Below are 15,646 nucleotides of genomic sequence, written 5' to 3'. Positions count from 1 at the left end.
GACCATCATAAGAAGCAGATAAGCTGAGTTCTCAAAATGTAAGCTCTTCTATCCAGTAGAGATGGAGAATATGCTCGAGTAGAATCCCATCCGGCCTGGAGGCTAAAGGTATTATAGGTTTGTCGGGCCCACAGAAGGCAAGACATTGGTAAGCCATGGTTCCCATGTACGTAGAAACTTGTGTTGGGACTCATTAAGAATACTAGACATTTTTTCTTTGGTCATCATCAAAGTTGTATGGGCCCTGACTTCCTGTAAGGAAACTGAGGGCATTTTCCAGGCTTTAGCTATTGTTTGCTTGGTCACTAAAAAAAAAAAGGTATATGGCCAGTCACTGTTGGTGAGAATAAAGACCTAGGATTGGGCAATGGAGTAGAACAAACTTAGCATCCCTGGGAACTACCAGATGGAACAAGGTTTGAAGAAGTCCAGAAATTCTGGACCACATACCACCATCAAAACATCTATCCAAATATTAAGGTTGGCTTGGGCAATCGGGGCTGGGACCCAATACCACCAAAGGAAAACTTTATAGGTCGATTCCAGGGTGGTCGTATTGAAAGAGAGTTTCGCTACGTGAGACCAGACTTTAATCCAAACCTCCAAATCAATAGGAGAAGCTAGGTCGCGTGTCCATTGTGATACATAGGAAAAAGAAGCTAGTGTGCCTCTATCATTGAGTGCAGCATAAAGGATTGAGATAAGTCTGGGGGAGCCCAGATCACGTGGGCAGATGTGTTCGAAGGCTGTCTTATTGTACGGGAAGCTTGGGACATTTTTCTATCAGATTTAATATCTTTTCTGTGTCCCCATAAAGGAAATTTCTCTTCTCCTCCTTGCTTCCTGCGTCTTTGTTGGGGGATTTCCCATCGCTTCCTGTACTGTCTGACATCCATTAAATAGACAGGAAATAGGTAGTCTTCCTACACTACTTAAATAGGCCAAGTAGAACATGGAAAATTCTCTAAATGGGTAAACTGAAATAAAAAACTGAAAGAAGTTCTAATCCACTCTGGCCAGAACTGCCTGTTACGTAAAGCTGTTCTTCTCTCTGTTTGAAAAAAATAAAAGTCAGCAGCTACAAATACTGTAGCTTCTGACTTTAAAAACAAAAGCACTTACCTGTCTAGGGATCCAGCGCAGTCCTCATTCGGGTCAGTCTTTCGCCGCCACTGGCATCCGCATGTTTAGTGTGGGAAACCGGCTGTGACTCCTTGCAGCTTCACAGACAATTCCCATTGTGCGAGCCATGCTGTGTTGTGTGAATGGTCCTACAGTCTTCTGGAACCTATGACATGTCCCAAAAGGCAGGAAGGGTGGTGCCAAATGTCAGGTGAAATCGCCTAGGCGATCACACCAGAAGTACGAGTGAGTACCTACCAAAGCTAAGTACCTGTTCCGCCAAAAAAGTCCCAAAAGATGAAGCTGGGGGGGAAGGAGGACATAAAACAGAACTTCCCCTTTAAGATTAAGTTCTTTAGATATAATATGTAAAATATAATGTTAGGAATTGACTGAGAGTCTCAAGAAAGTTCTAATAATTTTTTTGCAGGTTGTTATGGCAGTGGCTCAGCTATATTTTCATCTTGCACCAAAAGCAGAAGTTGGAGTGATAGCAAAGGCTTTGGTTCGATTGCTACGTAGTCACAGGTATTAGAGCAAATTTAGTCAATGGTATGCTTAACAATGAATCTTGCTTTTTTCCACTTTATATCAGTACTTACCAGTAAGATGCATTTATGTATTATGTATTGCCGAATTTACCTATTTTGGATCAACATTTCATTCTAACATGGCCACCTACTCTTTGGGTGAATGCACAGTATGTGGGAGTCAACCACACTTAAGAGCAGTCTTCTCAACATTTTTAACATAGAAGAGCCTTTAAAATAAATTTCTGGCCCCAGAGAACACCTGCTAATACTTACTATCGCTACAGCTCCTGGTACATTATCATGATGATCAGTGCGAAGAATGCTGCTTACATTTGTGGTCAATTGGAAGAATCCCCCCTTTACAGATAGCTAAAAAGATCATTGGTGTCAAGGGTTACTTATCTGAGAGGCAGAAAGTGCTCACTGCTCAAGGGACATCTAGCAGCATCTGGAAGAAATTTAGGGTACCTAGGGAATGCTGGTTTACAAAACCTGATTTAGAGTCTCTTACTATATAAGTGGAGGTCTGTAATGTCCAGTGCACTCCTTACAGCTTTTCAAACTTTCATAGCAGTGAGTACTACGGTGGCAAAATAAGGGCACTATCATGAGATGAGAGGGTGATGTGAAAGAATGTACAAATTGCAGTATATATATGTACTAACTTACACAGTGGCGTCACCTGCATACCATATAGAGCAACAATGCAACAATTCAGGACCACTAAGAACCCTTTCCTTAGTCTCACCCTGACAAAGGAGTCCTCAGTGGCCCTGAAATGTCATGTTGTTTGTGACAAATAAAAGTCCCAAGTATGGCTTTGCATGGTGTGCTTGTGACAATTTGCTTCTTTGCCACTATGCAAGTGGGTACAATTGGCATTACCGTTTGGTATTAACAATTCTGTTGTTGCTGATATAAATAAACTTCTCCTGTATGTGGTATATTTACTGTCTGCTCAGTTAGATAATAAACACGTCTGTACAGAAAACAGCAGTGAAGGAAGGCCCATAGCAGCATACTGATAGCACAGTCTTGTGATTGCTGCACTGTATGCTGTAAACTGATTATTCACAGGGGAATCACCCAGACATAAAACTGTCACCAGTCTGGTATCACGTGGAATGTTAGGTTTCCTGTTAATGTTGCAGGTTTCCAAGCTGCTGATCAGCTTTCACTGCCCTGGAAATGGATACAAGATGCCATGTTGCATAATGGCACATCAGCGACAGATGTCTGTCAAATCCGGACAAAAGAAGGGATACAGCAGTTTGGAGATCTGCATGAAACTAATCTGATATCAATTTCTTTAATGCATTTCTAAACATATACAGTGGGTAAAATATGTATGAACATGTCACCATTTTTCTAGGTAAATATATTTCTAAAGGTGCTATTGACATGAAATTTTCACCACAAGTTGGTAACAACCGTTGCAATCCATACATACAAAGGATCAAAAACAAATAAGTTCAGAAATTGTTATGTGCAGTAATCCAGCCCCTTGTCAGTGCAAATTAATATCAGCTGGTTTAGTCTCAACTGATGGCCTATAAAAAGGTGCCTCATTATCAAGGTGTTACACAAAAAAAATCTCATTATGGGTAAAAGCAAAGAGCTCTCTCAAGACCTTCGCAACCTTATTGTTGCAAAACATACTGAAGGCATTGGTTACAGAAGGATTTGTAAACTTCCGAATGTTCCAGTGAACACTGTTGGGACCATAATTGGGAAGTGCAAAGAATATCATTTCACCATAAACCAGCCACAACCAGGTGCTCCTCACAAGATTGCTGACAGAGAAGTGAAAAGAATTATCAGAAGAGTTGTCCAAGAGCCAAGGACCACTTGTGGAGAGCTTCAAAAAGACCTGGAATTAGCAGGTACAATTGTTTCAAAGAAAACAATAAGTGAGGCACTCAACCGCAATGGCCTGTATGCATGCTCACCACGCAAGACTCCATTGCTGAAGAAAAAGCATGTTGAAGCTCATTTAAAGTTTGCTGCACAACATTTAGGCAAGCATGTGAAATACTGGAAAAATATAGTCTGGTCAGGTGAGACCAAAATAAAGCTGCTAGAATGGCCCAGTCAATTAACTGATTTGAATCCAAAAGGAAATAAATGGATAGAACTAAAGATCAGAGTTCATAGAAGAGGCCTAAGGAACCTTCAAGATTTGAAGACTGTTTGTGTGGAAGAATGGGCCAAAATCACATCTGAGCAATGCATGTGACTAGTTTCTCCATAAATGAGGCATCTTGAAGCTGTCATTACCAACAAAGGATTTTCTATGAAGTATTAATATATTTCCGTTAGCGTGTTCAATACTTTTTCCCTGTGTCATAATTTCTGAACTTATTTGTTTTGGTTTCTTTGTATGTATGGATTGCATGGGCTGTTACCAACATGTGACGAACTTTTCATGTCAATAGCACCTTTAGAAATATCTTTACTAAGAAAAATGGCGACGTGTTCAATACTTATTTTACTCACTGTATAGTGACTGGTTGTAAAGTTTAAGGGTGCAAGTGTTTGTGAATCTGTATACTACTGGGAATGCGAGTTGCAGCAAAAAGACTTTTATATATATATATATATATATACAAATCATTCCAACTGTGATCATTTTATATTTTAATAATATTGAAGAAAGTTAAACAATGTATAAAATCTTTAGGGCAACATATATATTTTATCTTTAGCAATAAAGAGAGGGTCCAAAACTACTGTGCACTCGTAAGATTTTTAAGGAATGTTTTTATTTATGCCAGGGACGTTTACTATACTTAGAATTATTGTGAATAAGCCCATTAAGATTTGTACTAGATTTAGTATGGAATGCTGCTGATCTTCTCAACGTTCAACTCTTAAAGAGAAGCTCCACCCAAAAGGGAAAGTTTCACTGTAAGGCCTCCACCCTCCCCATCTAAACCAAATGGCACTTTTTTTTGGGTGGGGAGGAGGGTACCTGGTTTTGACAGGTACCCACTTCCAGTTCCGCTGAGATCTCCTAGGCGATCCGAGGGAAAGTTTTTCTCATCCCCCTCCCTGCAGTCTTCTGGTACACTTTACAGGTCCTAGGAGACTGCCGGACCATTCACAATGCACAGCACGTCTCGTGCATGCACAGTGTGCACCCTGTTGTGAAGCCGCAAGCTTTCACAGCTGGATGCCCACAGTTGAGGTGCCAGCGCCGGGGAGAGAAGACCAAAGGAAGGAGCAGCTCAGGTGAGCACATCCTGTGATCCTTGGACAGGTAAGTATCTGTTTTTGTCTGATAAAAATGATTGAAACTCCTCTTTAAGATGGCTACTATAACCAAACCCTGCTGTTTTTTTTCTATACAATTTTTAATTAAACAACTTGTTATTTTTTGCTTCAATAAAATTTTTACGGGTTGTTCTGTGTTTTCACTGCCACTCAGTTTAATCCCAATAAATATTTTTGTCACTTTCCTCCTAGTGAGGTACAGTATGTGGTACTGCAGAATGTGGCAACCATGTCCATCAAAAGAAGGGTAAGTGAGTCTCAAAGGCAGATCAGTATATCCTTATTGTTGTCATTCTTAACCTTTTCATGACCAGAGAACTTTGATGCCTAGATGCTAAGGCCAAATTTAGCAGCATCAGCATATATAAGTTAACTTGATCATAACTTTGTGACTTATTTTCGAACCTGAATAATCTTTTTATTTTTTAAGGGCATTTGATTTTTGTTTTTTAAACTATTTTCCGTGTTTTTATTTTTACTATAGGCTGATAAATGCACAAAAAATGTAACTGTTTTTGATTCTAATTCATGTGTTTTATATTTTTTGTAATCATGTCTGACAATTATAGTATTAAACAGATTACACTGACATCTTCAGGCTGCAGTGCCATCTGCAGACTGAAGATTTATTTTGTTAATGAAGCCTCCCACCTACATAAGTCTTTATTGGGTATATTCGAATGTCATTAATCTAGAACTATACTAAAAACTTTTTTAAAATTTTGAATAGAGTAAGATAAGTAAGGTTATAACCCCCTGTAAGTTTTTTTTTTTTTTTGCCATCCTTTTTCCATTGAAGAGATTTCCATTTGTTTCCTGTCCCAAAGCCAAAACAAGAAGTGAGAGAAAATCCTACGAAGGGAATTCCTGGTTACCACCAGGGTCACCAGAACTAGTGTCCCCCATTGGAAGTTCTCCCCTCTATTAATGTTCTAGGGACAACCCAATATTTGGGATTTCGTGACAGATTCCATGGCAGCATATGTATGGGTTTAACACCGCCTCCTCTCCTACACTATAGGACCCCATAAATTTTGACTCAGTGCCAGAGGTCGCATTCTTTTTTTGTCCTCCTCCTAGGACCAAAGACTGGGTTTGAAGTCATACCGTGTTCCTTCGCTCAGGATAGCGTTCATGACCAAGGCCTGGTGGCTCAGCGCGCAAGCCATTTTCCAGAAGATGTGAGGAGATGTGTCTCCCATCAGTTCCAGCAGTCCCTAACTATTAGTGGGGTGGAAAAAGAGCAGAAGGATGCACTGCCATGAAGAGCTAAGGCCCTTTCATTGGTGGGCAAGTAGAAATTTGGCTGGATAGCGCTGCTAATAGCAGGTGACCATGTAATGCCCTGAACGGATGCAGCAGTGTCTTCCTTACTCCAGGCAGGTCGCATGAGTGCCGTGTCCAGGGTGATGTATATCTTCTCCTATTGTTTACATGGCAACAGTTTATGTTTGTGCTCTTGTTTTTTTTGTTTTGCACTTTCTTTCCATGGCTGTAGCGTCTTTTTGGCCTCCCATGGCAGCTGGAGCGCATTTTCATTCCTGGTCGCCTCTCTCTGTCCTGGCCGGTGCCCTCTGGCGGTTTTGCGCATGCATGGGCCTAGGCTGAGATCGAGGCCTGGCTTTGCACATGCATGCTCCTGTCAAGATGGCGGAGGGCGCCGACAGGCGGCTCTGGGGATCCAGCACAAGCGCGCTGTGGCGGCAGTGATGCCAGCACATGCAAGGATTTTAAACAGCTATCAAAGCTGTTACAATTGGTATTCCTTGCGGGCTTTGTGCAGCATTCTCCCCAGGTGCAGTGGTTCTCTGGCAGGTATGGGTTTGCTGTTCATCCCCTCTATGTGCTGCCTGCTGTCTCCTGGTGCATCCTAATTATGCCTCTTGTTCTATTCCACTGCAGCTTGGTTTGACTGTACAGTTGACCTTATATGGATGTGTCACTGCCCCCTTGTGGCCAGACCTTGTGGTATAATTGGGAGTTTTAACCCTTTATCTTCCCCGCTTGCTTGGGCACTCCTATAGTGTTTTTTTAAACTCTTTTCTTTCCTTTATACCCTATTTAGTTTTTGTCAGTCTTTCCAGTTCTGGTCGACAATGCACGGCATGCGAAGACAGGGATCTTTCTACGTCGCAACACCGTCATTCCTCATCTAGATCCAGACATCATTGGTCACTGTCTAGATCCAGGCTTTTCAGGAGAAGTTTAGAATCCTCCTCCAGGCACCGTGCTCATCGCCAAACCACCAGCCACGCCAAAAGAAAGCTTTCTGGGGATGCAGGACTCAGGTCCCAGAGGGCAAGTCACTTTGTGATTCATGCTATGCTTAGTAGGTGAAAGAGAGTGGCAACCAGCAGGTGGAGTCTCTGGTTACCTGGGTGGTACAAGAGTCCCTTAAACAGCTGGGTACTAACCGCACCCGTAGCCCATCAGCTGGGTTGTTTGCTTCCCTCCAAATGAGGGAAACAATGTGCTGGAACCTTCCCAGCCAAGTCACCCATCAGTTAGAGCCTCAGACAGTGAGGTGGACAGAGAGGATCCCTACAAAGGCTTCAACTTTGCCCTGGTGCTGCCTTTGGTGAAGGCCATCAAGGAGGCCTTGAAGTGGGCAGAGCCAGTAGAGTCCCCATCTAAGAAGAGAAAATTGTTCAAGCATGTCAAAAAAGAGCATTGAGATTTCCTGTTCCTGGAGAAACTAGGGGAGATCATTACAGGAGGAATGGAGCAGGAGGGTCAAGAGAAAGACCTTCTTACTAAGCAAGACGGCTAAGCCCTATCATTTCAAGAATGAGGAAGTGAAGCATTTAGAGCAGTGGTTCTTAACCTTTTTGGAGGTACTGAACCCCACCAGTTTCATATGCGCATTCACCGAACCCTTCTTAATTGGAAAAATAAAATATGATTTTTAAAATTCAAAACATAGGTATATATTTATACATAGGTGCACAAAATGAACAAAACCATTAAGAACAAAGAACAAAACCATTAAAACATAATTTTCACACAAAAACAAAATAATGAATATTTACCGCAAATCAGTGTGACTTCTGCTGTTGTCTTTCAGAGGCCAGTTCAGAAATGCGCGGCATTACCTTGGCAAGTGCCACTCTCATGTCATTTTCGCAACAAAGTCTGTTCCTTTTCTTCGTCTTTATGTCCAGCATCCTCGAAAAGGATTGCTCGCAAAGATATGTTGTAACAAACGGTATGAAAATTCATCCCCCATAGTAATTCATCCCCCATATAGTAATTCATCCCCCATATAGTAATTCATCCCCCATAGTAATTCATCCCCCATATAGTAATTCATCCCCCATATAGTAATTCATCCCCCATAGTAATTCATCCCTCATAGTAATTCATCCCCCATATAGTAATTCATCCCCCATATAGTAATTCATCCCCCATAGTAATTCATCCCCCCATATAGTAATTCATCCCCCCTATAGTAATTCCTTCCCCATATAGTAATTCATCCCCTATATAGTAATTCATCCCCCATAGTAACTCATCCCCCATATAGTAATTCATCCCCCATAGTAATACATCCCCCATATAGTAATTCATCCCCCATATAGTAATACATCCCCCATATAGTAATTCATCCCCTATATAGTAATTCATCCCCCATAGTAATACATCCCCCATATAGTAATTCATCCCCCATATAGTAATACATCCCCCATATAGTAATTCATCCCCCATATAATAATTCATCTCCCATATAGTAATTCATCCCCCATATAGTAATTCATCCCCCCTATAGTAATTCATTCCCCATATTAATTCATCCCCCATATTAAGTCCCCAAGTCCCCCCTGTGTCAATTCACTTACCTTTGCTCCGCGCGTTCCTCTCGCTGTATTCCCGCGCCGTTCCGGTCTTTAGGGCGGACTGTGAGAGGAGCCTAGCTCCTCTCACGTTCGTCACGCTGCCCCGCCTACACACATCCTGACAGCCAATCACTGGCTATCAGGATGTGAGTGGCAGCGAGACTGGCCAATCATTGCATTTGAGTCCCTGCCGCCCGAGAGGAGGGAGGGGAGCGGGCGCCCGGCACACAAGAGCCGCGGCTTGCCGACCACTGGGCTAAGCGATGTTGCGTGACCACCTGCAGCCAATGATGGACAAGCGGGGCATGTCATCACAAATCATATGAGTCGGGTGTGGGTCACCTCCGCCGAACCCCCGAGACTGACTCACCGAACCCCTGGGGTTCGATCGAACCCAGGTTAAGAACCACTGATTTAGAGTCTAAACATCAAGTCGATACTACCTTAATGAGGCTAGTAAAACATGGCACTCTACCTCTGGAGGATGCAGTATCCTTTAAAGACAGCCAAGGCGAATTGATACTGATCTTAAACGAATTTATGTGACGGCAGATATGGCCTGCAAGCCAGCTCTGGCCCTCCCAGCCATGTCCAAGGCAATGGAGGTTTGGACGGATAATATAGATAAGGTTCTAAAGAGCATATTGGAAGAGGTAGCCAGAAACTCAAAAGCTGAAGCTGGCGCCGGCTTTCCTGGGCAAGGCTAGAATTGACATAATCCACTTGGTGGCACAGGTCATGCTCTCCTCAGTTATGGCTAAGTGTGCTTATGTCTTCGGCCATGGCTGGCCTATCCCGCCTCTAAACAGGCATGGTGTAGGATCCCTTTTGAGGGATACTCGCTGTTTCAGCAACAAACTGGACAGCGCTATAGCCAGGTGGTAAGTTGGGCTTTTTGTTTCAGGATCGGCGCCTGCTAGGCCATAAGAAGGCACAGCCCAGAAGACAGCGTTCGGAACACATTCCTTTACAGACCAGATCAGGAATTTAAGAGGAGCTGGAGAAGAAGCCAGGTATTCTTTCAGAAGTCATCTAGAAGCTTGACTTCGGGTGGCCAGGAGGCTAAAAAGTCCTTTTGAGATTGGGATCGCTCAGGCAGGCCACTTTTGGCATGTCTGGGCGGCCTAAATCCAGCACTATTGGGCCATCAAACCGGTCTCTTTGGGTCATGCTTGGTCATTCAGGAACTCTCTTCATCTCAGGTTCGTTCCCACAGCCCTAACACACTCTGAGGAAAAGAAGAAAACACCTCTATCTTATGTAGGTTTGCTGGTAGCACAAGGCACTGCCATGCCAGTTCCGAAATGCGAGATATTTCAGTGCATGAATTCGCCTTTCTTCGTGGTCCTGAAGAAAAACAGCTCATGGAGGCCTGTCATAGACCTTACACATCAGAACACATTCATCAGAAAGGACAAATTTAAAATGGAGACAGTGTTCTCAATTCCACAAACCGTTCAGCCAGACAACTGGCTCGTGTCCATAGAGCTGAGAGAGGCTTACTTTCATGTGCCTATAGCAGAAGTTCCTTTGGATTGCTGTAGGTCAGGTCCATCTCCAGTTTACCTGTCTGCCTTTTGGGCTTTGGACATCACCGTGCATGTTTTCAAAGGTTTTATTGGCTGTTGTGGTCCTAATCAGAACAAGAGGCATTCGCCTGCACCATTACCTGGACGAACATCTTTTGCTGTCCCAGGACAGAGAGCAACTGCTGGAGCAAGTCATTTCAACACTCCTCGAATTCAGCTGGCTGTTGAACCCGCAGAAGAGCCACCTGGAGCCCACTCAGTCCCTGGTGTTTCTCAGGCTCAATTCGATACAGTCAGGGGTAGCATTTCCTTGCCCATACAGAAGATCCCGGAGATCCAAAGCAGGACTACTGGCCCTGTCCTCCTCACATCTTCAAGCTTTTCAGTGCCTTAAGATCATCGGCACCATGGTGGCCACAGTGCCCTTTTTTAAGTGGGAACAATGGAGAATGCGCCCTTCCAAAAAGGTTTTCTCCAACAGTAGCGTCTGGGGAGCAGGGACCAGGTTATTTACATAACCTTGACTATGAGGGAGGGTCTCCTTCGGTGGCTGCAAAATCTCTGGTGGCTGAAAAATCTACTCAACTGCCACTCCATTGCCTCTGTTACCTGGGTCACAATCACAATGGACATCAGCAACACGGGATGGGGTGCTCATTGTCTGTTGGAAATAACTCAGGGCAAGTGGAGTTTTCTTTCTTACAGGATCATGTCAAATATATTGAAACTTTGGGCAGCATTCTGCTCTTTACAAGTCTTTCATCATCTGATGTAGGGAACGTCAGTCTCCTACATAAGGAAGCTGGGGGAATACGCAGTCTATCCCTTTTACAAGTAGTAGAGCCGATCATGTCCTGGGCTCAGAAGAACCTATCCAATATATTGGCGGTTTATGTCGGATTTTCTATCCAGAGTCCAAATAGACTCTCATGTGGGAGTCTTGGATTCTGACCCTGGGAGTCAACTACCTGTTTATCTCCCGTGCAACAACAGACTAGAGAAGTATTACATGAGGAGTCGTTATCCTCAGGCCTTTGGGATAGATGCCCTGACGAATCTGTGGAGGTTTTGCAGGGCCTATGTGTTTCCCCTGGTTCCAGTCATCCTCAAGTTCCTACAAAGACTCAGGGCAAAAGAGGTGGAAATAGGGGCGGTAATTCCGTACTGGTCGAACAGGCCATGGTTCCCCTTGCTGTCGCAGCTTAGCTTTCGGGATCCAGTTCCTCTGCCTCTCAGACCGGACCTTCTATTGCAGGGGCAACTCTACATCCTTGCCCAATTCAGCTACATCTGGAGGTCTGGTCCTTGACAGGGGGAGACTGGAGGCCCTTGGTTGTCCTGCTGGAGTCATCTGTACTCTGATGAATACCAGAAGAATGAGCACGAACAAGGTCTATGGGAGAATCTAGTCAAAATTTGTAGAATATGTGTCTGCTTCTGGTGGGTCATGCAGTGATTAAAGAGTTCAGGATATTCTGGGATTTTTGAAAACACACTTAGACCTTGCCTTATCAGTTATCTCCCTCAGAGATCAGGTGTCAGCCATATTGGCCTTCACCAGGGTGTCTTGGGCCAGACATTCTCTTGTCTGGCAGTTCTTCAGAGGCGTTGTGAGACTTAGACCTCAGAAAAAGCCAATATTCCCCAAGTGGGACCTTCCTCTTGCCCTCAGTTATCTCCCTCAGAGATCAGGTGTCAGCCATATTGGCCTTCACCAGGGTGTCTTGGGCCAGACATTCTCTTGTCTGGCAGTTCTTCAGAGGAGTTGTGAGACTTAGACCTCAGAAAAAGCCAATATTCCCCAAGTGGGACCTTCCTCTTGCCCTCAATATTCTCTTGGAAGCTGGGATGGAGCATACAAGGTCAATCTCAATTAGAGAGCTTTCCCCTAAGTCTTCCTTTTTTGTAGCAATCACGTCAGCAAAAAGAGTCTCTGAAATTGGAGCCCTCGGGTGTAAAGAATCGTTCTTCACATTTTTTCTGGATCAGGTGGTACTTATACCTATGCTTGACTCAAGTCCTAAGGTAACATCAGTCTTTCATGAGAACCAGGAGATTGTTCTACCACCATTCAGAATGCCTGGAAGTACCAACATACATCCACTAGATGTGGGAGAAATTATAAAACTGTATCTTCAACCACAACTCCATTCTGACTGTGTGATCATCTGTTCGTTCTCTGTCATGGGAAGAACAAGGGAGCTTATGCCTCATTCAGAATGATTTCAGAATGGATTGTTCAGTCCATCCAGCTGGCTTACAGAGCTAAGGGCTTAACTCCTCCAGATGAGATGACTGCACGCTCAACCAGGAGTGTGTCTATGTCGTGGGTGGCTTTGTGGCATGTTGCCCATGAGATAACTTGTAGAGTGGCCTCGTGGTCCTTGATCAACTCTTTTATGGCTCATTACTATATTGAGCATGCCTCTTTATTCTCTGTTAATTTTGGTTTGCAAATCTGATGATGATACAAATTAAAACTTTTTTGTTCAGCAACTGCCCATCCGTGTATGTATGGCTAGTTATTTCTTATACGTTTGTTGCCATGGAATCTGTCAGGAAAACTGAAAATTTCCTATCAAATACTATTTTCCTTTCCTGATGGACTCCGTGGCAGCAGGAATACCCTCCCAATGTCTTGAGTAGGCTAGTTATGGAACGTGGCCTCTGGCACTGAGTCAGGATTTATGGGAGTGGGGTCCTAAAGGGTAAGAGAAGAGGAAGGGCTAAACCCATATGTATGCTACCATGAAGTCCATCAGGAGAGGAAAATTATGGTAAATATTTCCTAGGAAATTTTCTGCTTTCCTGAAAGACTCCATAGCAGACTCCAATAACAGTATACATAACAAATAGAGTCTTGCTAAAATGTCTTGCATTAAAGTCTAAAAATATCCATTACGTATATCTTAACTGAACATCTAAACAATCTAAGGTCTCTGTGTAGTTCATTTGAGATAGTAGTTACACTTTTGTGAATGTATGGCAGAATCTTAAAGGAGAACTCTAATCTCGCAGAAAAGCAGGATATTATTTTAGAGTAACAAGCTGGTAAAATATCTACGTATAATTATCACATTACTATTATTATTATACAGAATTTATATAGCGCCAACAGTTTGACACATTGACTGTTTTCTTTGAAATGGAGAGCTAATATGCAACCTACTCTCCTGAGATATTTTGTACCAATCCCCACCTCCTCCAGGATAATACATAACGTAAAAGAGGTATTTATTGCATCATCACAACTTTTTTCTTTTAATCTGGTTTAGACCTGCTCAGGTACAGCATTTTCACACATTCAAGTCCTTTTTTAAATTCTTCATATTGGGTCTAGCTGTTAGAGATATGGGTACCCCATCAACATTAATCTTACACAAAATGGAGTATTTTTCTGCATGGGGTTAATTAATATGGTTGGTTTAGTTACCAGGAGTGGTTAGCAGAGTTATTTTTCAATGATGATGATATGTGATCATATTTTTTAACCATATTGAAAACTATAAATTTAGAACCTGGACTCTAGCCTCCTACTTATTCAGACTAGTTAAAGACTGTCAATGACACGTGAGTGAGGGAGAAGCTGACATATACCAGATAAGGGTGCCCAGCCAAATTTGATAAATTATGGGGGTCCTGGTTAGCCATACCAGGGCTCCTACTTCATTGGTTTTTATAGGTTATAACAATTCCCCACCAAATCTAACAATTGAGTTTTGGCTATTAATACACTTTAATGACTGTAGATCTGTGGATTGTTGAATGGATATAATTCTGAGTTATATGCATTGGTAGTTATAATTGAAGTAAAAATTATGGAAAAAACCTCCAAAAATGAACCTTGCAGGGTCCCACAGGTTTCGCAATATAAATCATTGATACACACATTAGAAAATTAGTTGAGTAATAGGACCATACATTCTGGTATAAAAACTACAAGTGTACATACAGTACATAGTAATAAACAAATTTCAGTCATCTGGATCTAGAATTATAATGAATTTAAATGGTGTGTTCTTAATTCATACACAGTAGATAACTAAAGTTCATTGATATACATGGTGTGTTGTGATAATTTGTAATCTATACTTTATACTGTAGTGCTCATTCTTGTTCTGATGGATTCTCACAGGGGATGTTTGAACCGTATCTGAAAAGTTTCTACATCCGGTCTACCGACCCGACACAAATTAAGATTTTAAAGGTAACTGTAAAACATCAGTAGAAATGACATACCATAAAAAGGCTGAAGTGAATTTTCATTTGTGCTGCTGACTATACACGATGGCTGTAGATACCACAGTGTCTTCACATTTATACATAGTAAACAAACAGAAAGAAGAGGGGGCACTTGTAGTATTAAAGGGGAACTAAACCGTCCTATCCTTTACAGCCAAGGAAGCTGCCGTCTTGGCCTCTGTTTGATCTGCAGTTGCCATGGTACTGGACATGTGCTCAATTATGACACCGACCATTTGATGACTTGACAGTTCAATGGAGAGAACAAGCACTTTTTTTTTGAGCCCACCATGTGGTGTGCAAAAACAAAACACCAAAAATGAGCCAACCAAGTGTATGTGAACTCACACAAATGAGTGACTTGAGATGTGCATTTGATCCCTTCTCGAAAAGGAAGGACCCTTCCCTGACCCACCGGGGTGCTAGACTCCTAACGGGGGTAAGGCTCACTTGGGTCCACCTATCCAAAATGTCTGGTAGACCCCACTCCTCATGATCAGCCAAAGCCATCCAACGAGTACTAGGTAGGGGGCTCTCCCGAAGAAAGACCCCTGAAGCAGAGGAGGAAAAAAACTTAATGGCCACACATCCCTCCCCTAGACTTCAGGGTAGGCCCGAAGACCTAAACCCTACCAGCTGAGTGAAGTAGAAACACGTACATAAGTGCAGGGTGACATAAATGGAGAGTAAAAATAAGAAAGAAATTAAAAAGGTGCCTTTGTAGCTGCAGAGGCTATGCCCTGTGGCCTGGTGGCAAGTCAGAATTCCCAGCCCATCAATGCGTTGTCCAGAAAACACCTTTGGTGTTGTGACCTAGTACAGTTTCACACATTGGTGTCCCAAACCCATAGTGCTACACTGGTATCCCTGGGACGGCACTGCCAGGAGACGCTTAACACTGTGAGCTTTCTGCCTTCACAGCCCCTTCTCAGGATCCTCGTCATAGCAGCAGGGATACTGTACAGTCAGTCATCCCAGTCAGAAGGTCAGAACGATAGCGTGGCACCCCTTCTGGACACTAATAAGAACAGATACTCCAGTTGATCTTGCCAAACGGCTGAGGAACAAGCAACTGTGACAGCTATCATTCCCGGCATGCCTTAAATGTAACTGT

The 15,646-nt window shown here is 43.0% G+C and overlaps 1 protein-coding gene across 14 annotated transcripts in view; it reads left to right on the top strand.

Moving 5' to 3' along the window:
• The window catches only part of LOC149440445 (AP-3 complex subunit beta-2-like), a 151,208-nt gene that overhangs the window by 79,220 nt on the left and 56,342 nt on the right, over positions 1-15,646 (top strand). For all 14 annotated transcript variants that reach the window (XM_089658609.1, XM_089658608.1, XM_089658610.1 and 11 more), the window contains exons 9-11: positions 1,553-1,650; positions 5,121-5,175; positions 14,426-14,497. In XM_089658609.1, coding sequence (XP_089514735.1) covers positions 1,553-1,650; positions 5,121-5,175; positions 14,426-14,497 — 225 coding nt within the window. The remainder of the gene's footprint in view (positions 1-1,552; positions 1,651-5,120; positions 5,176-14,425; positions 14,498-15,646) is intronic.

This window comes from Staurois parvus, unplaced genomic scaffold, assembly GCF_062004578.1.
Source record: "Staurois parvus isolate SC_StPar_1 unplaced genomic scaffold, SC_StPar_1.0 ptg001084l, whole genome shotgun sequence".
In the NCBI taxonomy this organism is placed as follows: domain Eukaryota; kingdom Metazoa; phylum Chordata; class Amphibia; order Anura; family Ranidae; genus Staurois; species Staurois parvus.
The sequence above is the reverse complement of the archived record's forward strand: the minus strand, read 5'-3'. Positions and strand labels throughout refer to the sequence as shown.